Here is a 22,024-nt window from a genome sequence, read left to right as displayed (position 1 = left end):
CTTAATAAATGTGTCCCACAGTCTCCTGGAAAAGTGAGTCAGGTTTACAGTGTGACAGAAGAAGGTTACTGACCTTGGTTTGTGGTGCAGCTCAGCAGTGAGATCAGAACTAAAGAGAAATTAAACTCGTTCAGATGTCTTTTCTTTTCTTTATTGCTGAAATGAACAGCGACAAAATCTACAATTGACAGCAGAACCTGAAGGCAACATGAGCACCTGTGTGATGCTTTTAGTGACCCTACAGCCTCCTCTGAAGGCGAGTGTTTGAAGCTCTTTTTTCACAAATGAAATAGAATGCAACTAAATTATTTAACATTTTATTGACAATACATTCAATTATTTTCTTTACGACTGTTGCAGATTGTTAGAAATCAAATGTGTCTTTCTGTAGCTGAATGTAGGTCAACTGTGAGGTCTGAGTTGGAGGTGAGCTTTAGCTTCTCTCTGTGTACTAACCACTGACTTGTGGTCAGAACGATAGTAAATAAATGCTTGACTACACAGCATGAGTCTGCATGTCACACTCTGTATACTCTTTGTAAAGATGTAAAGCAGAGCTGAGCTTCTATGAGGCAATTTCTGCTCCCGCACTAACAAACTGTATCTCCCCATAATGTTTAGAGGAAATGGTGTGACAAAACTGAACAAGAATATGAAGTAAAGATTGACAGGAACAAAATTTACAACTGACAGCAGAGCCTGAAGGCAACATTAGCAGCTGTGTGACGCCCTCACTGACTCTCTGACCCTTTTCTGTGAAATAAATGCATCGAGTGCTGTTTGAAATACTGTTTTCACAATAAAAATAAAATTCTTGAGTGTTTTATTGAAATAATGATTTTATCAGTCATGTTACAGATTTTTAAAGAAAATAAAATTCAACTATTTAATATATTATTGATAGTACATTCAATGATTTTTTTTTTCAGACCTTTTGCAGATTGTTAGAAACCAGCTGTGTCTTCCTGTAGCTGAATGTAGGTCAACTGTGGGGTCTGAGTTGGAGGTGAGCTTTAGCTTCTCTCTGTTTCAACCACTGACTTGTGGTCAGAAAGATAGTAAATAAATGTTTGGCTGCACAACATCAGACTGAAAGAAACACTAAAGATGTGAATCAGAATACTGGTGCTTTTTGGTAATCTCAGTCTCTCACTGAACGTGCTCCTTTGACTAGTTAGTACGTCATGGAGTGGGTGGGAGGTGTTATCCAACATTGTCTTTATCTTGGACAACATTTGCTTCTCCGACACCACCTTGAGAGAGTCCAGCTCCATCCCCACAACATTACTGGCCTTATGGATCAGTTTATCGAGTCACTGTTGGCATCAGTGACCCTCAGCCTGCTCCCCCAGCATGCAACAGCATAGAGGATCGCACTGACCACAAGAGACTCTTATAAAAAACCTGAGCATTTTCTGGCAGATGTTGAAGGACCTCAAAAAATAGCGACGACTCTGGCCCTTCCTGTAAAGTGCTGTGCTGTTTTTAGCCCAGTCCAGTTTATTGTCAATGTGTACTCCAAGGTAATTATAGTCCTCCACAATGTCAACACTGACCCCCTGGATTGAAACAGGGGTCAAGTGTTTCCTGGTCTTCCTGAAGTCCACGATCAGTTCTTTGGTCTTTGCCACGTTGAGCTGCAGATGATTCTGCTCACATCACGTGACAAAGGAGTCGACCACAGCCCGGTACTCTGTCTCATCATCTCTGCTGATGCATCCAACCACCACAGAGTCATCAGAAAACTTCTGAAGATGGCAGGTCTCTGCAGGGCTGGACTGGGACAAAAAATCGGCCCGGGCATTTTGACTGGTGACCGGCCCACCAGGTATTATAGGAAAAACCATAAAGCCTCTGAATGAAAACAAACGCCGTTGTCACAGTGATGTACACTGTCTTGTTGGTATATATGTATCAGTCTAATAAACTTAAACCTACACCATCCTCCCTATTCTGGTATTCTAAACTGTACCTGAAAGTAGACTGCTTGGTTGAGTTAACCTCCTGAACTATCTACAACACATGGTGAAAACCTGAAATTAAGACAGAGAAGACTAGAGGTGAGACATGATCATTACTGATTACTGATGACAGATTTAGATATATTTTCATAAACCATTCATTTACCACATCAATAAACAGCAGGGCAAAATATTTTTCCTAACATGGCAACCTTTAAAAAGTGAAAGGAGACAGAAAGACAGATGAGAAAGAATAAAACTTAATTGACTTTTTGATGGCATTTTACACACAGTACTGGTGCAGTATCTAGAAAATGTGGGAAAATACTGGCATCATATCCAGTACTTAGCTACTCAAAAAATTACTATGTACAATAATGGATTTCTATATTTTACATCAGATGAAAATGTTTGTTGTAAGATTCAGATAATTATTTAATAAAAGCTAGATATTTTAAATGAGAATAAGAAAGAAAAGTATTTCTTTGTGCCCCCCTCTCCCTGTTAATGCCCTAACTGGCCCCCTGGCAACACTTTGCTAGATCCGCCCCTGCACAGTTACCAGCTGTCAGCTACTTAGAAAAGGATCCTGGTGTTATTTGTCTCTCAGAAACAGTTCATAACTTCCCTTCAACTCATTCATGTCACCTAAAAGGTAAACCTGTTTCTCCATCACCTGTTCAGCTCTGATGATTCAGTAAGGACATCTCCTGGTTTCATCTTCATGCTTCCCTCTCACCAGATAACCAAACCGATATCATGACCAGCAGCTTTACAGCTGTGGCCCAGAGGCGGAGCCGGACATTTGAAACACCCGGGGCTTAGCCCTAAAGGGTAGTATGCATGCGGGATTTTTTTTATTTTATTTTTTTATTTTATTTTATTTTTTTGGGGGGGGGGGGGGGGGGGGTAGAAATGAAAGATTAATAGGCTCTGTTTTGAGTTTTGTTCAAAAAAGAATGACTTCATATAGGGAAAAAAATATATCACATGTGCAGGACACCTTAAGCTAGGTTTTTAATTAAGCAGCAAGGTCAGGGCTGTATCAAGACACGAGGACTAAACCCCAATTCAACCAGACCCAGAACTGATCCAGAATTAAAACAGGACTACAACAGTTCAAAATCAGGACTACTGAGGACTTAACAAAGACAGAACCAGAATCAGAACTAGATGATAGTAGCACTAAAAATCATCATAGACCTGCACTACACTTATTTTTTTACTTCTACCAAAGTCCACTATTTAGATTGAGAAAAGTTTATATAATTATTTAGCCTTGTTGTGCAAACAAGCCTGCATAACTTAGTAAATATAGAATTTGAAAAATAACAAACCTAAAAAGAAACACTAGAAGATACATGAGTACCTATGATACGGTGATACTTTTGGTAAACAACCATTTGACTAACATGTGTGTCTCACCTGCTCTTGTTCATCTCTGTTCTGTCCTCGTTCTCCATCTCCCTCTCTGTTCCTCTCTCTCTCTCTCTCTGTTCCTCTCTCTCCCTCTTTGTGCTGACAATCATCAAATATACAGTTGAAACCAGATATTTACAAACTCTTCAGATAAAAACACTTTTTTAATTGTAACATCAAATCAGACTAAATGTTTATTTTTTTAGATTGATAAATAAAAAACATATTTGTTAACTTTAAGAGTAAAGAGAGAAACTGTCTGTATTTCTTAATTGTAAATGGCATCAAATTGTGTTCAAACTTGAGCCACAGTTATGGAGCTCCACAGTTCTTTTCCTGGTGTTTTGGTTGACATCTCTTGATTTTCCCATGTCACAGAAACGGGCTCTGTGTTTTGCCTTATATGCATCCACAGCTGTGCCACCAATTTACTCACATGGACTCTACTAACCTATCAGAAGCTTCTTCAGCTCAGAATGGAATCGCCTGCAGTTTTCTTATTAATTAACAATAAACTTAGTGTATATGTACTCCTACATTTGATCAAAGTGATAGAAAATAGAACCTCCGTCTCTCTTTATTCTGACATTTAACTAATTCAAAAGATATTTCAATATTTATTTATCTAAAACAAAACAAGTTTACTCTAAATTGATGTTGTACAGTAAAAAAATGTTCTTGGTTTTTCCATAAAGTGTAAATATCTGGTTTAAACTGTGGATATACTGCTGTGTATTGAAATTCCTCTTGTTTTGCATAGAAATATACTGAACAACATACAAGGCATAATATATAAAATACTACCAGAGTTTTTTCTTTGAAAGAAGCTCCTTATGTCCATTCTTGTATATCAGTGCATTAGTGAAACCGATTTATTTAGCCGTGGAGGGAAATAACTGAAAATATGAAATAAACACACATGTAAGCTAAGACTCTCTAAAGAAACAGCGGTGTTGTTGTTCGGCTTTTCATTTCGCCATTTGTTGATTCACTTGAAGAGCAAGTAACGTAATATGGGTCAAGTGATCAGTTTGATATCAATCTTTCGTGATGCACCGTCATATTTACATTATTTGTACAGTACGAATGATTTGCTTTGGTACCTGGTCAAACTTCAGTTCTCCTCTGTCTGCCTGGCTCCGTTTCTCCAACAGCGCACTCACAGGCAGCAGCTGCCCCGCCCACTTAGTGCCTGAGCTCGGATCATACCAATATTAGGGGGGATTTACGCACAGTCGTAAATTCCCACAGTGTGCACTATGTGCTTCGAATATTGTGTGTACTTTTTGTTTTATACAGTTGTCAGCCAGGCATCTAACTATGAAAAAATTACACTCCAAAAGACTCCGGGCTTCTGACAAAACAACCCGGGCTTAAGCCCAGTAAGCCACCCCCCTGCTCCACCACTGCTGTGGCTCCAGCAAACATCAGCTGATACTAGAAATTAATATTAAATAAATTCTAACAACAGCTGATCAAGCTTTAACGTGCTGCTGTTGTTTAGTGTGACATCCACTGGTTTCCTCTTTGTGGCGCAAACTGGGCGATAAATAAACAAGAGAGAAAAGCCGATCAGCTGATCATTGATCAGTTTCATGATTGAAGTAGAAACAGGAGAGGGAGGGGAGAGAATGAAAGAAGAGGCAGCTGTGCAGCAAAGACACAGAATAACTCCAGCTTTGTGCCTTTTTTCATTATAGCTGAAGTCCGGGACAAACTGTTCCTTTTCACCTCAATACCAAACGCACAATATTTTCTCTGAATACGAGACGACTCCGTTTTTTACGGGACAGTTGGAAACTCTAATAACTAACCTTACAAATAAAATAAGATAAAACAAGTTCAACATCATTAACATCATAGCACCCGCCCAGCAGTATATAAACTCTGTCATGCTAGCTAGCACGCAGTACGAGTTATTGTAACTGACTGTAAAAAGTCAGCACAACAAAAATAAACTCCACTTAAACTTGGTTTATATCTGACCCAGATACTGAGCAGATAGATGATGGTGTCCTCTGTTCTGAGACGCAGAGAAGCTGAGCTGAGCTGCTATCAGATCACTTCTGCTCTCACACTAACAGAGTTTTTGTGTTTACTCTCCATGTCGTCAGAACTCTAATCTCACTGAAATCCAGCTGAATGTGTTGCACAGAAACCACATCACACAAGCTGAGCTGTGTTGATGTAACTGCAGTGAAAACACAGGCAGAGTCAGTATTTATCTCCACATAATGTTTAAAAGAAAGTGTTAAATGGGTCTCTAAATATCTGAAACACAATGTTCATTAATCAGTGATTTGATAACAAATTATTTGTTATCAAATCAAATGTGATTTACATATGGTGGTCCTGAAACATTGACCCTGACCTACTTAGAAATGTCTGACAGTCATGAACAGTAAAAATTAGGATTTCAGTCCTGCTTCGATTTGATTTGTACTTTCACTCATATTTCTATGGATGTAGCATGTTGCAGCTAATGCGTGCTCCACCCTGTTGCACACATTTGGTCACTTATGACAACAACAACAACAACAACAACAAGAAACACTGTTGTGAAATAATTGAAGCTACAAACTAAATGATCCAAAATCAGTCGATCTTTCATACTGTCTGTGGGTCTTATGAGCCAAGCTGTGACAATGTGGGGGCTCACCTGGGATTCAGACCCAGGACCTCTCATTTCATATGAGGCTATGACAAAAAGAGTTGGGACAAAGAGGGCAGGGGGCCATCACAGCACAAACCACATGAGCTGTAGGTACAGGTACTAAAGAGTGACACGGACAACTGGAGCAGTTTGAAATGTTGCACAGGATGTGGCTTTAATAACAAAAAAGCACCAACAAGAAAGAGTCAATTTCAAGGCTCACTGAAAAATTCACAGTTTGTGTTGATCCAGGAAGAGGTGAAAAGACAAAAACTGCATTAGTCCAGTCTGAGTCATGTGATCATGTGTTTACAGTCAGGCACCAAAACGCTATGACAGCATCTGTGTGTGACGGGTAGATTTAATTCCGGTCAGAACCATCAGGACACCTGCTACTCCAGTGAGGTGATCAGGTAGGATGTGGAAACATGAAATACCAAAATAAAACAGGAAGTAGCGTGACTTTGTCTTTTTCTCTGATATTTGACCTGAAAATGTCTTTCAGTGACAGAGCTGCAGTGATGCACACACACAGTACATGATGATCTCCTCCTGTGAGCAGGAATATTTACTGTTTATCTACATAAAAATATCCAGAGATGAACATCAGAGTCCATTTATCCAAATAATCTCAACATCAGAGATGGAGAGGACAGTTAGTGAGACTCACAGAGACACAACAGAGCTCTGATTCAGAAGTGATACTCTGTGGTGACATCAGTGATTACATCATCATGCTCATTATCCAATCCCTGGTCAGGAAGAATGGGCTTGGTTGAATCACTGATGCCATTTCCTGAAAAAACAAAAACAAAAGTAGAATATCTATCGGCTGTTTCTTCATGAAGAGACAGGATTTAATCATCAGCACATTCATTGATCAGTGAATGATTCAGTGTTACCTCTGGCTCTGCATTGATATAAAGACATCACGATGAGAGTGGAGATGATATATGGAGAGAAAACCACCAGGTGGAGGACTATTCTGAATGCAAGCTGTAGAGAGGAGTCAGCGGTCAGCTCTGGAGCGGTGGGAATAGTTGTAGAGGTGGGTGGAGGTGTGGTTGTAGGTTTGTCTGCAGAGAGAATCCCACCTGTTCAGGTGAATATGTGGATGAAGTAAGAGGTGAAATCAGAGTGAAGCTCCTCACCTGTGACAGTGATCCAGCTGGATGGAGACTCTCCATGACCGCTGATGTCACACTTGTAGAGGCCTTCATCAGACCTGGAAACATGCTGGATGGTCATGTGACCTGTAGGCTGCTTCCTGATGAGGGAGCCATCTTTATAGAAAGCAGCTGGGAGGTTGGAGGGAGTGGTCTTTGTTTTACAGAGCAGAGTGACGTCATCTCCCTCCATCACAGGGAGGACAGGACTCTGCAGGATCACTGATCCACCTCAACACAGAGACAAACTACAGCATTTCATCCATTTACACACAGCTTCATCAACACTAACTCCACACACTCAGCTTACCAGTGACTGTCAGGTTAACCATGTTACTGATGGGACCCTCTCTGGACTCACACCAGTAAACTCCACTGTCTGATGGGAACACAGTGATGTTACAGGAAGAACCAGCTGGTTTTCCCCACCCATCTCCACACTGAGTCCTCTGTTGTTTGCTTGTGTTTCTCCTCAGAGTCCATCCAGCAGAGCTGTCGTCCTCCTCACAGCTCAGAGACACAAAGTCTCCTTTAAAGAACTGAGAGCTGCTGGGACTCACAGTCAGACGAGCTGTGAGGAAGAAGAGGGGACACATACATTACATTGTTATCAGACATATTTTACACTGACTGAATTCACATTGTGAGTGGTTTTCTGCTGACTTTCAGTGATGGGAAATTATCACTTTCATTCTTGCACCTCACATTTATATAACATCTAATCATTTAGACTGATATAATAACATGATTAGATACACCGACATGACTGAGGAGGAGTCTGTCTGCAGTTAGCTGCACCATGTTCTTAATAAATGTGTCCCACAGTCTCCTGGAGGAGGGAGTCAGGTTTACAGTGTGACAGAAGAAGGTTACTGACCTTGGTTTGTGGTGCAGCTCAGCAGTGAGATCAGAACTAAAGAGAAATTAAACTCAGGTTAGTTCAGAGTTTCACATTCAACAAGACAGCAGAGGCATGAAAAACACAGAGTGAGCTTACAGAGCAGACACAGCAGAGACGTTTCCTCCATCCTGCTGCTCAATGACATCACACCAGCTCTGAGATCAGTTCTCGCCAAGTAAAACCCTCCTCTTCCTCTTTCTCTGACTCTGGGTTTCAGACTTGTGGTTATAAAAAACCTTGTGTGAAAAGACTTTGTGTTTATTTGTCTGCTACTCTGAAGCCATACTTTTAAAACACAAAGTAAAGATCAAAAGCAACAAAATCTACAACTGACATTTGACCCTGGATGCAAAATCAGTACCTGTGTGAGGTCTTCACTGAGTATCTCACCTCCTTGGAGGGAAAGTTGTGCAGCTCTTTCTTGACAATTACATTTTAAATGTATCGACTATGCTAATGTGATTATTGATTTAATTAATAATATCGCAGATTGAGCCAAACAAACTGTGTCTTCCTGTAGCTGACTGCACATTGACTCTGAGGTAGAAAGCTTTAGTTGGTTTTGTGCTTCTCTCTGTTCCAACCACTGACTTGTGGTCAAAAAGAGTAAACACATTGAGTGGCTGCAAAACATCAGACTACACATCATGCTCTAGTTAACATTTAGAAAGGTGTAAAGCAGACATGTGTTGGATACAGATAGTTGTGTTCATGTACCTGCAGTGAAAACACAGAGTCAAACATTATCTACCAATAATGTTTATAAGAGACGCTGTGACATGAATGAAAAGGGCTAAAAATTCACTGATTTGTTGACAGTCAAAGGACAATGCCTAAAAAACACAGAGGTAACAGAAAACATGGAGACTACCTGACGTAAACTTACACATTTGTGGATTCCTCTACAGATATCAGATGTAAAGCACAGATGGAGAGGATCATCATCAGCATACTGTCAGTGTCTATATCTGAAAATAAAGATTTTTAACAACTCGGTGATTTGTTGACTTTCTGCCTAAAAACAAAAAATAGAGACAGGAAAAAACACGGACATTTACTTACTTTGAGTCACACGTTTGTGAAATCCTCTACACATTTAGCAATCCAAGTACAGACATGGATTTTAGTGCACACACAAAATGACATTTACAGACACACATGCATTTGCTGCAACAACATCCACATAGAATCCTCTATCACATGAGTTGGACAATGAAAGGAAAGCTCCATGTGCGAATTACGGAGAAAGCTGTAAGATGTCAGCATCACCAATCGATGGAAGCAAATCTTACATTTTAACATTAGCTTTTTAAAATTGTATTTTAATCCTCAATGTTCTCAGAGGTTTGTGCTCAGTCAGGAAGATAAGAAGCGATCCATGAATCCACTCCCAGTCACATGATGTTATGTTTACCATCTACTGGACACCAATTAAAGTAACATGTCAGTATCTGTGAGGGAAAGTGCATGATGCATATCCTCATCTGAGCAACCAGATTGTCCATTGATTTCAATAACAACACAGGAAATACTATAATAAAACAGTCCTTATCAATAACTCTTTTATGTGTTCCTCAAATATCACTGCAGGTTTCATTTAGAGATAAACTGGATGCTACTGTCAATAATTAGTTACAGAGTTGCTGTCGTACACATACAGTAATGATGATAGAAATCTTCCTCTATGAAAGAATATTTGGTTTTTAATTTAGATAAAATGATCCAAAGATGAACATCAGACTCAATTTATTCTAATAATCTCCACAACAGAGATGGAGAGGACAAAGTTAGTGAGACGCCAACATCATCATGCGTATCATTCAATCCCTGCTCAGAGCGAGCAGATAGGATCAAGGTATAAAGATTGTTTAGTAACGAGTCCATTAGCTGAGCTATGCCAGAAAGCAGTTAGTGAACACCAGAGTGGTGTAAATCATGTCCTCTCTGTCATCCTCTACAGGAGTCCTCAGGGTCCATTTCTTGTTCAAAACACTGTGCTGTACATTATGATTCAAATAAAGACTCCAAGGTAGAGTGAATTAACAAATAGTGAATCTTTACTAAGGGTTACGTTGCAAAGATGCAACTAACTCCAAAGGTTAAATAAAAAAAAGAATCAGCAAACCAAAGTCCAGGTAGTTTCAGGAAACACCAGGAGTCTAATCAGCTCATCAGAAAAGAGGACAAAACAGGAAATACCAAAATAAAACAAAATGTACCAAAACATGTTCCTTTAACACCTGATCTGAAAACATCTGCAGGTTTCATTTAGAAATAAGTTGGATTACTTGTACAAAACAGTAGTTAAAGAGCTGCAGTGGTAAACACACAAACAAACCAGGAGATTTAAGCTAGAATACAAAACAAAATATGACAAGAATTTAAAAAAAGAACAAACTAGGCATAAAGCAGGATAATAAATATGACTTAAATTTCAAGTTAAAAAGTACTGGAGCAAAGACCCAGGCCTGTGAACAGTCCATGGACCTGAGAAGGAAGGAGAGGGACTGAGGAAATATCCAGAGGAAACATTATCTATATAGCAGATGTTTGGTGTTTTTTCTCCAACATCAGATCTGAAAGCATCTGCAGGTTTGAATTTTTAGAAATAATCTGAATGCTTTGAAGAATCCCTTAGTTACAGAGCTCCAGTAACACACACAGTATATGATGAAAATCCGCCTCTTGGGATCAATTTATTTGATCTTCCCCTGCCAGTGGCGGACTCCCTCAGACATCGCTGCGTTGGTGGTTCTTTGTGTCCGGGGGTGGGCGTCCAGGTACACACCGGCTCACTCCTGGTGGCTGCTTGTCGGGGCCTGGAGCCTGGGGGTCGCTCGGGCCTCTTCGGGGGTGGGGTGCCCCCGGCCTCTCGGCCTGGGGCTCGGTCACTCAGGCACAGCTGGCTGCCGGTGGAGCTCCCGGGCGCGTCACTGCAACCCCCCCTGGCTTCTGCTCCGCGGCTGCTGAGTGAGCCCTCATCTGGGACTCTCCTCAGCTCTTTCTGGGACAGTGGCGCGGCTGCCCCTCTGTTGGTCTTCCTTGGTCTCTTGTGTTCTGAGGGCCTCTGGATGTCTGGAGTTTTGATCTCCTCCATACCTGCTTCATGCCCTGGAGGACGGGGCTGTGGCCCCCCCACACCCTCTAGCAGATCATTACACGAAGGAACCTTTTAAAAAAAACAAGCGCGTCCATACTCACAGGTGTACACACGGGTGCTCACACACACAAACTACACCCTTTCTGGCTCCTACCTCAAAGCACACTGTGTTCTGTTGATCTTACGTGCTGCACAATAATGTTTAATATTTAGTATTTACTGTTATATTCACATAGATCATCACGATGATGTTGTTTATTATATTGTTCTCTTTTTTGCTTGTTTTCTCTTTTTTCTTTCTCTTTTTGTCTGTTTGTTTTGTTGGTTTATGTTTTCCTTTCCCAGTCAAGTCTGTCCTGTATTTAGCAAGTGAAAATAGAATAAAATAAACAATAAAAGGTGAATCAAATAGACCATTACGGCAAGGCTGGGATGGTCCATTTGGTAAAGTAAATCCGTTGGGCATCTTTCTTTGCCCTTAGACAACAATTCTGATGGCAAAAGAGCCAAACGGGACAGGCAAAAAAAAAAGAAAAAAAATTATCAATTTATTTGTTTAGCTAGATGAAAATATCCCGAGATGAACATCAGAGTCCATTTATTCAGATGATCTCTATGCCAGTGGTGAAGAGGACAAATTTATTGAGACCCACAGAGACACAACAGAAGTTTGTTTCAGAAACGATGCTCTGTGGTGACATCAGTAATTACATCCTCATGTTCATCATCGAATCCCTGCTCAGGATGAGTGGGCAGGTTCAAGATGCAAAGTTTGTTCCCTGCACATACAAAATATGAAAATGTATCAGATGTGAACCAATGAAGAGTTCAGATGAAAAGAATATAATCATCAGCATATTAAGGGATTGATTCAGAGTGTTACCTTTGGCTCTGTGTCGATATAAAGACATCATGAGGAGAGTGGAGATGACGTATGGGCAGAATACAAGCAGGTGGAGGACCACTCTGAATGCAAGCTGGAGGGAGCTGCAGTCAGGGGGTAGTGCTGAGGTGGTGGGTGGAGGTGTGGTTGTATGTTTGTCTGCAGAGAGAATCCCACCTGTTCAGGTGAATATGTGGATGAAATAAGAGGTGAAATCAGAGTGAAGCTCCTCACCTGTGACAGTGATCCAGCTGGATGGAGACTCTCCATGACCGCTGATGTCACACTTGTAGAGGCCTTCATCAGACCTGGAAACATGCTGGATGGTCATGTGACCTGTAGGCTCCTCCCTGATGAGGGAGCCATCTTTATAGAAAGCAGCTGGGAGGTTGGAGGGAGTGGTCTTTGTTTTACAGAGCAGAGTGACGTTATCTCCCTCCATCACAGGGAGGACAGGACTCTGCAGGATCACTGATCCACCTCAACACAGAGACAAACTACAGCATTTCATCCATTTACACACAGCTTCATCAACACTAACTCCACACACTCAGCTTACCAGTGACTGTCAGCTTAACCATGTTACTGATGGGACCCTCTCTGGACTCACACCAGTAAACTCCACTGTCCAATGGGAACACAGTGATGTTACATGAAGAACCAGCACCTTCTCCCCACACATCTCCACACTGAGTCCTCTGTTGTTTGCTTGTGTTTCTCCTCAAAGTCCATCCAGCAGAGCTGTCGTCCTCCTCACAGCTCAGAGACACAAAGTCTCCTTTATAGAGCTGAGAGCTGCTGGGACTCACAGTCAGACGAGCTGTGAGGAATTTAGTGTATTTTAACTAAAATTAATTGACCTGCTGACTTTTCCAGTTCATTAATGGGATGACAGGAAGACATTACAATAAGCATACAGGTATAGGTAATTGCGTTGCATTTGTATCTAATTAGTAATTTAATGAATTAGTATTCTTAAGAACACTACTGCAAACAACCAACACCATCTAAATAACAATCAAAGGAATATTTCAGGGTTTTTTTAAGCATCACATTTATTTAACTTCACCTCAGCTTATCAAAAGTCACAACAAAAATCACAGTGTGATCTCCAAGTCTGCATAAGTCTACACTAACATGTCATCATCTATGTTTTTTCATCATGATTTTATGCTGACAGTTGCAACACAACATATCTCTGTGTGTAATTAGTTACTTTTTAAAGGCAGTAAATAGGCTTTTTAAATAATGAACTGTTAGTCTCACAGCCTTCGTGAAATGTTCATAAAATTAATGATCTGTCAGGTTAGTTCGTCTTTTTTATCTGTAAAAATGGATGAATAAATACAGAAACGAGAAAAGAGTGTGATCCTCATTATGCTTATATTTCATAACTGTCAGACTTTAGCTGCATGAAGTATCTGAGAAATAGAATAAAACACATTCTGGTCCTTTAGTTTGTCACATGATGTTACTGACCTTGGTTTGTGTCGAGGCTCAGCAGTGAGATCAGAACTAAAGAGAAACGAGTCTCAGGTTAGTTCAGAGTTTGTGGTGTTTAATGAAGTGATCAGAGAGCAGAGCAGACACAACATCTCTGTGAGCTGATTGTAAGGAAATACTGAAGCAGAATCAGAGCAGGAAGGAGGAAGATTGTTGGATTCAAACACGTGAAGAAGATTCATATTACAGACAAACATCACTGAAAACAAACTACAGAGTGTTTTATGAGCTTTTTAAAGATTTCATCATCTGAATCTTCCAGAAATACACAGCGTGAACTTACAGAGCAGCCACAGCAGAGATGTTTCCTCCATTTAAATCCTAAAACGTTATGTTAGATGAAGTTGATCCTTTTCTTCAGGACGATGGAGGAGTTTTCTTTGAAGCTGTCAGAGACGAGGACGATGTTAAACACAAAGTTTGATCTTCTTGTTAGTGACAGCAGGTCAGCTGAGACTTGTTGCTGCTTTTCTGTTCTGATGTCAGAGAGACATAAACTGTGTGGCTGCGACTGCACCCTGCATCACCAACAACACACTGACTTTAGTTCAGCTCAAGCATCATAAACTGGCTTCAGTGCAACTAAAACCTGCACGAGCCTAAAACAAGAAGCAATGAACCGATCATCACATCTACTTTAACATGTCTGAGTACTACGTAACAATAATGTTCACATGATCTCAGATCTAAAAATGGTGTCTGCTCCCTGACATCAATCCTAAGAAGTAACTGAGATCAGCAGCAGTTTGACAGCCAGTAAACGCGTCTCTCTGCTTCTTCTTTCTGCATCATTACATGTCACAGGGTCAGTGCACTTTTCTCTACCAGGAAGCAATTTTATATGAGAGTTAACCCCACAAACACAAACATGTGGTCCTAATAAACACTGACAGAAAATCAGCTGTATTCTTATTGAGTGCTCCAGCTGGCTCAAACACTGAAGAACTACACAGTAGAACATGAGCTGATGTTTATACCTGAAGTGTAAATGACACATTTCTTTTCTATAAATTCAGCTTTAACTGCAATTGGGTGTTGAATAAAAATATTCTATTGCACAGATATATTTCCTTATGTGTGGATGTTTAATTTAGAAAAACAGGTGACATCATCTAGACTGTCAGAAAATCAGGTTTGGTGATGCAACAGGGAGAGGATTTTTTCTTTTTTAAATAAATGTGTCCCACAGTCTCCTGGAAGAGTGAGTCAGGTTTACAGTGTGACAGAAGAAGGTTACTGACCTTGGTTTGTGGTGCAGCTCAGCAGTGAGATCAGAGCTAAAGAGAAATTAAACTCAGGTTAGTTCAGAGTTCTGAAACGTTTCCTCGTGCTGCTCGCTGATATCATACAAAGAGTGAGTTCAGGTCACTCTCATAGAGAGTAAAACCCTCATCTTCCTCCTCACCTGTGACTCGGTGCCAGTGTTGTGGTTTCCTCTCTGAACTTCATGCAAAAGTTAAATTATTTGGTGGAAATAAAGCAGAAATACAAAATTTTAAACGAAAAAATTGAACCAGAACATGAAGTAAAGATCAACAGCAACAAAATCTACAACTGCACCTGAAGGCAACATTAGCAGTTGTGTGATGCCTTCACTGACTCTCTGACCTTTACTTGTGAAATAAATGCATCAAGCACTGTTTGAAATACATTTTCACAATTAAATTAAAATAAATTCTTAAGTGTTTTATTGACAATAATGATTTTATCAGTCATGTTGCAGATTGTTACAAACCTGCTGTGTCTTCCTGTGGCTGACTGTAGTTTAGCTGCGAGGTTTTTGAGTTGGAGGTGGGCTTTAGCTTCTCTCTGTTTCAACCTCTGACTTGTGGTCAGAAAGGCAGTGAGTTCACTGTTTGGCTGCTCAACATCAGACTGCACGTCACAAACTGATGGCTTTTAAAGAACATCCTACCTATCAGCACTAAAACACAGTGCTGATAGAAAACATGGACCTACTTTAACTCTGTTAGAGAGTCTTAGAAATGTCTGACAGTCATGAATGATAAATATGATTTCAATTCTGCTGTTTTCTAGACTCCAATTAATTTTTTATTGAATGTATTTCAGTTTGATTAATTTCTCATTTTTGTTATTATCATTACCATATAATGCCCAAGTAGCATCCTCTGTAGATGAAGAAGCTAACATAATACTTTTCACTATTTTGCAGGTATCTCTATCTGTATCTAGCGACAAATTGCATGATCCAACACCAACTAATCTTTCATACTGACTGTGGGTCTTATGAGCCAGGCTGTGACAATGTAAGGCTTGTGTGGGATTCAGACCTGGGACCTCTCACAACCTGTCATACGAGGCTATGACAAAAACAGATGGAGAAAAAGTGCAGGGGGTATCACAGCTAAAACCAAATGAGCTGTAGGTACACGAACGAGAGGAACAGTTTAAAGAGTTTCACAAGATATCATTTTAATAGCAAAAGCACCAATAAGAAAGAGTCAATTTCAACACTTTTACACTCTGTCAGTATCTGTGAGTGAGCAGCAGCAACAACCTGGCCGTTGGAATTCAGTCAGAAACGTCAACAATAGGACGCCAGGTAGTTCAAACTGATGATCGCGAAGGAGGCAGAGCAAGCAGAGTTGGCAAAAGTTCAGACCTTCTGTACTTAAGTACAAATACAAACAAGTAAAAAAAAATACTCCAGTAAAAGTTGAAGTACTGATTCAAGTTCCTTACTCAAATATAAGTAGAAAAGTGCAGGCTCTGAAATGTACTCAAAGTAAGAAAGTAGAAATTAGCTCTATTTTCAGTCACCTACATTGTAGAGGGTGACTTTGCCTGTAAACAGTAAAATGTGCACAGTCAGAGGTTAAAGTGGGTTCAGTAGGTGGAGAAACTCTAGAATTGATTGTAGTGACTGAGTGTAGAGCATACAATCACAAGTCAATATAATTTCTATTGAGAGCTCCAGTAGATTTTCTTGGGAACATTTGCTGCTTATCTACATGAAAATATCCAGAGATGAACATCAGAGTCCTTTTATTCATACAAGATTCACAACAGAGGTGGAGAGGACAACATTAGTGAGACCTAAAGAGAAGCACCAAAGCTCTGATTCAGAAGTGATACTCTGTGGTGACATCAGAGATGACATCATAATGCTCATCGTCCAGTCCCTGCTCAGGCTGAGTGGGCAGGATCGGGACACGGAAGATTTTTCCTGTAAAAATGTATGAAGTGTTTCAGCCATTAATTTATAGAGATTTCAGCATATTGATTAATTAATGAATGATTCAGTGTTACCTTTAGCTCTCTTTCGATACAAAGACACCATGAGGAGAGTGGAGATGACGTATGGACAGAACACCACCAGGTGGAAGAGCAGTCTAATCACAAAGTGGAGTAAGGACGAGTCAAGGGGCAGAGGTGTGGTTATATGTTTTTCTGCAGAGAGAATATATGATTATTTCAACCACATGTGAATATATAATGAAAAAAGAGGTAACATAAAAGTGAAGCTCCTCACCTGTGACAGTGATCCAGCTGGATGGAGACTCTCCATGACCGCTGATGTCACACTTGTAGAGGCCTTCATCAGACCTGGAAACATGCTGGATGGTCATGTGACCTGTAGTCTCATTCCCAATGAAGACGCCATCTTTATAGAAAGCAGCTGGGAGGTTGGAGGGAGTGGTCTCTGTTTTACAGAGCAGAGTGACGTCATCTCCCTCCATCACAGGGAGGACAGGACTCTGCAGGATCACTGATCCACCTCAACACAGAGACAAACTACAGCATTTCATCCATTTACACACAGCTTCATCAACACTTTAATGCCTGGCTTCTGATGGCCTTGTCTCGTCTCATGTAACTTTAACCCTCAGAGAGTCTTTCAGTCTTGTTCTCTAAAACCTAAAGAAGATGGATTTGATCATCTGGTAACTGGGTTCATTAGTGCCCGATCCCAAACCGTAACATATTACGCTATGTGACAACACATCTCTATGCTACACGTTCAGAAACAGGAGGAAACATGAGAACTGTTTGGACTGAATCAACACATATATATTTATTTTACTTTCTCTTCATGAATAGTTTTGGAAAACTATCAAACACGATTAAGGTTGTTGTTAAAGTTAGGGATGAGTTTATGGTTGGAATAATAATAATAATGTATACTTCATTGACCCCGGTGGGGGGCTATGATCGAAGCGATGGGAAGGGTGCAACATCATGCCGCAGGACCGTATGCTGCTGTCTACACCGGCGAACTCTCACCCCATTTACCCACCCCTTTAGCTTCCTGATGATGTGATGTGTTTTCATGTCATGGTGTGAAGATTCATGTGCTTTTTGTGCTGAGGGGTTTTTGTTTTCTGTTCTCATACTGATCTTCTACCAGGAGCTCAGTCTGAGTAGAGTTCTCTTTTTCTCTCCTCCACTGCCCTCTTGTGTCCTACATTTCATTTGTTTTCTTTCCACTACCTGTTCTGACCTGTCTCGCCAATGTGATTTTTGTGTAATATATGTATGGTTGGAAGAGGTCCAATCTTGCTGCAGGCAACTGCAAGTGACAAATAAAAGCTTTGTCATCATCACAATCATCATCAACACAAACTCCACACACTCAGCTTACCAGTGACTGTGAGGTTAATCATGTTGCTGACGGCACCCTCTCTGGACTCACACCAGTAAACTCCAGTGTCCCATTCAGGAATAACTGTCATGCTACAGAAATATCCTGGTCCTTCTCCCCACACAGCTCCGCACTCAGCTCCAGTTTCTCTGCTTGTGTTTCTCCTCAGAGTCCATCCAGCAGAGCTGTCGTCCTCCTCACAGCTCAGAGACACAAAGTCTGCTTCAAAAAGCTGAGAGCTGCTGGGACTCACAGTCAGACGAGCTGTGAGGAACAGGAGATGATATATAATATATTATAGCCATTTTTCAATAATTCTGACACTATGTTGAACAGCTCCTTCGAATCGATGGTTTCTGTGGAAGCATATACACTTGGATAAATAAAGAGGATAATATCTGATTCATTTTTATTTTTGCTGTGAAGAGCAATATACGCTTATCATTTACTTAAACACTGAGATCAAAAGTGTTCATAAAAGTTGCTTTAATCAAACATTTACTGACACATAGAGGAAAGAAAGAGACTCTTGGATGAGCTCCAAAGAGTTACAGGAGAGAGAGATCGGCTCTGTGCTGTGATTGTATTAAATTATATCAGAAAATCAGACAGAACAATTTCCAGCTCTAACTTTCATCTGTTTTCGTTTTTCCTTTTCTTACTGACAGAAAATATCTCAAAAACCGAGAAAGTCATGCAGATTTATTTAACCAAAACGTCAAACTCAGACTAAATGAAAAATAATGCATATGTCATCTATCCATAGCAGCATGCATATCAAATAAAGATTTAGGAAAGTTTCTTCATTCTTTGCTGAAAAAGTTCTGTTTCTTCCGATTTAAAAAAAAAAAGGTATTTATCAGTTTGAAATGGACTATTACAGTTTTCCAGAATTAGCCAGTGATAGCTTTTGTAAAATATGTCCTTTCTTGTCGAAGGAAAACTATTTTTATTTAAAAAAAAAAATTCTTTTCAAAATTAAACATGAGAAAGTTGATCGGCCCATTGCTCAAGTGTTTGGATTCTGGCGCCTAGGTCCATGCACAAAGCCACAGGAGCTTCTAGCTTTGTTTGACAGTGTGTACAACAAACCCGATGACACTAACTACCAGAAAGGCCAAACAAAAACACACTTTGACACCAAAGACTGGGCAGGCAAATGATTCAGCCCCAAAACAGGTAAAAACGTTTGTGGTTATTAAAATAAAAATACTCATCTTTTCTAAGGACCTTGGAAAGAAAAGCGTCTGGACTTCTTTAAGTTGCTTGAAGACACTTCACCTCTTATCTGAGAAGCTTCTTCAGTTCTAAGGTCAAAGGGTGGACAGTCCCAGATTTAAGCTCTGTGGGTGTGTCCCACAAGAGGGTCATGGACCCCCTCATCATCCTCTACCTAATCACACGAGCCAAGGTGTGAAAACAGGTGTAGGCCACAATCTGAATCTGTCATGATCTAAAAAAGCTTCTTGGATGAGAGGTGAAACATACAGACGCTTTTTTTCCCAAGCTCCTCAGACTACGATGACCTGGATGACTGAGAACCAGTCATCCAGACATGCCCATCTTTTCTCACTATATTCATACATTTGTTTATTGTGCATTGTACTGGATTACTAAGCAACTGAAACAGCCTCACATATGTTAACACAGGGGAAAATAGTATTTGCTGAAGTACACTGTTATTGTCAGCTTGTTTACTTTAACAGTCTCAATGTTTCTTTCCTTGTTGTACAGGGATTTCTCCGTTTGTACAGACGTGGGTTTCAGGTTGTTTCGAAAGATCAGTATAATTTTAGCTAGTTGGTTTCAGTATTTCTCAAAGCCTCGCTATCTTTTACAACCCTTAACCTCGTACAAATGGAAGATAATTTCTGCTGACCTTTGGTTTGTTTCACCGGCAACATTTTTAGCATTCATAGTCTAATTCTGATAATTTTGATAAATTCAAAAATTGTAGGAAAAAAAGTAGCCAGAAAAGCACAGGACAAATCGACTGTGCTAAACTGGCCAATTACAATAGTCGTGAGCTGCATTGACCCGACTTGAAGTCACAGTTCTCTGGAGGTGTCCATCGGGCTAGTTGGAAAGTTAGGACATTGAGGTTAAAATAGACTTTCCGGTTACTTCATAGGTTGCAACACAGATTTCTCACAGGAGTCTAAACAAGACCTTAGGAAAAAAAACTAACAAATGGACAACTGTACCCTCAAACACACAATAACAACATGGACTAAACCACCACTCAAAACCACTAGCACTTTATATAGCCTCTGTAGGAATTATCTACATATTTCACTGATCTAAACTGCACTACTGTGAATGCTGTAGACACAATCATTCTGTACAATAGGATAATTATAATTCTACAACTGTTTACAACTGTTTATAACTTGCATAGCTCATATTTCATATTTCTGTATAGTTTTCATATTTATATCCTGTTTATACCCTGTACATAGCTTGTACACTCACTACAGCCTGTACATACTTATTGTACAGCAGATCTGTACGCTCTACTGTACAATATGAAGTGCCTTGAGGCGACTGTTGTTGTGATTTGGCGCTATATAAATAGAATAGAATTGAACCGTGACACTCCACATTGTTCTCCTCCATAAAAACGACATCTGCATCTGCTGGGTCCAAAGTGGTCAGTTACTGTCATGGGGTTGAGTGTGAGGAGTGAGGACCCAAATGCAGAGGCCTCGAGGCAGGCTAAGTTTAACTGAAAGCAAGCCGTTTATTTCGGCTGATGGTAGGAAGTACAAAAGGTAAAATATAAAGTTCAAACTTGTGAAGCAAAAAATATTAACTTATTGAAACCGAAAACATTACAATTAAAAACTGGAACCTGTGCTAAGGCTGGACATATTATAACTGGGAGTACAGACACTTTGACAAAGAGTATACGTGAAGAAAAGGAAACTTGAGAGAATGAGAGAACTAAACAATTGAAGTAAATCAAAGCATATAAGACAAAGGAAGGAACTGAAAGAGGAACAAAACTAATGCAACTATGAACTCAAATAACAACTTACACACTAACAGGAAAAATGTATGTGTGTGTAACTAGTAAGTCCAAAGAAAGTCCAAAAAGCTCAAATGCCAGGTAAATTGACCCAGTGTTTGACTTTTAACTGCTGGAAGGAGTGATTGAGGTTTAGGAAAATAATACAAACAACAAAATTCAACAAAAAAGAGGTCTGTCTGCAGTTAGCTGCACTATGTTCTTAATTAATGTGTCCCACAGTGTCCCAAGAGAGTGAGTCAGGTTTACAGTGTGACAGAAGAAGGTTACTGACCTTGGTTTGTGGTGCAGCTCAGCAGTGAGATCAGAACTAAAGAGAAATTTAACTCAGGTTAATTCAGAGTTTCACATTCAACAAGACAGCAGAGGCATGAAAAACACAGAGTGAGCTTACAGAGCAGACACAGCAGAGACGTTTCCTCCATCCTGCTGCTCAATGGTATCAGACCAACACTGACATCAGCTCATAGTTCACGTCAACTACAACCCTCTTCCTCTTTCTTTGACTGGCTGTCAGTTTTGTAACTTCATCCCCACTGTATATCATGAGAGGAGTTTCTTTGTTTGAACAAAATAAACCAGGACATAAAATAAAGAGCACAAACTGACAGCAGAAACCGAAGGCAACATAAGTACACATCTATCTCACTCATCTACAATAAGTGAGATGTGGTTTGGACAAGGCAACGTCTCCCTGCTTCAACCACAGATTTTTGGTCAGAAAGAGAGGAAATAAACTGTGTGCCTACTTCTTTCTGCCTTCACATTTTGAAAATCCTTGTTCCTTTAGTCTTGATCCTACATGTT

General features: G+C 40.1%; 3 protein-coding genes across 3 annotated transcripts; all 3 read right to left on the bottom strand.

The window, feature by feature from the left end:
• Positions 1 to 6,023: 6,023 nt before the first annotated feature.
• On the bottom strand, positions 6,024 to 7,702 carry LOC120736350 (Fc receptor-like protein 1; the record flags this gene model as incomplete). Its single annotated transcript, XM_040036399.1, has 4 exons — positions 6,024 to 6,829; positions 6,936 to 7,109; positions 7,185 to 7,430; positions 7,510 to 7,702. Coding segments are annotated over 4 exons (717 nt in total), but the record flags the coding sequence as incomplete, so codon positions are not given.
• Positions 7,703 to 11,755: 4,053 nt separating this feature from the next.
• LOC120736367 (Fc receptor-like protein 4) lies at positions 11,756 to 13,090 on the bottom strand. The gene is made up of 5 exons (XM_040036411.1): positions 13,082 to 13,090; positions 12,643 to 12,928; positions 12,318 to 12,563; positions 12,084 to 12,242; positions 11,756 to 11,979 (listed from the first exon to the last, which is right to left on the bottom strand). Exons 1-5 carry the CDS (start codon positions 13,088 to 13,090, stop codon positions 11,876 to 11,878), a joined length of 804 nt encoding a protein of 267 aa, XP_039892345.1. The 3' UTR covers positions 11,756 to 11,875.
• Positions 13,091 to 15,838: 2,748 nt separating this feature from the next.
• Positions 15,839 to 18,437, bottom strand: LOC120736342 (protein turtle homolog A-like). Its single transcript, XM_040036392.1, has 4 exons — positions 18,190 to 18,437; positions 17,080 to 17,325; positions 16,857 to 16,997; positions 15,839 to 16,773 (listed from the first exon to the last, which is right to left on the bottom strand). The coding sequence occupies exons 1-4, from the start codon at positions 18,278 to 18,280 to the stop codon at positions 16,670 to 16,672; spliced, it is 582 nt and encodes a 193-aa protein (XP_039892326.1). The 5' UTR covers positions 18,281 to 18,437; the 3' UTR covers positions 15,839 to 16,669.
• Positions 18,438 to 22,024: the final 3,587 nt, after the last annotated feature.

The sequence above is a fragment of the Simochromis diagramma genome, unplaced genomic scaffold (assembly GCF_900408965.1).
Source record: "Simochromis diagramma unplaced genomic scaffold, fSimDia1.1 OVJJ01000703.1, whole genome shotgun sequence".
Taxonomy (NCBI): Eukaryota; Metazoa; Chordata; class Actinopteri; order Cichliformes; family Cichlidae; genus Simochromis; species Simochromis diagramma.
This window is presented reverse-complemented; position numbering and strand designations above follow the sequence as displayed.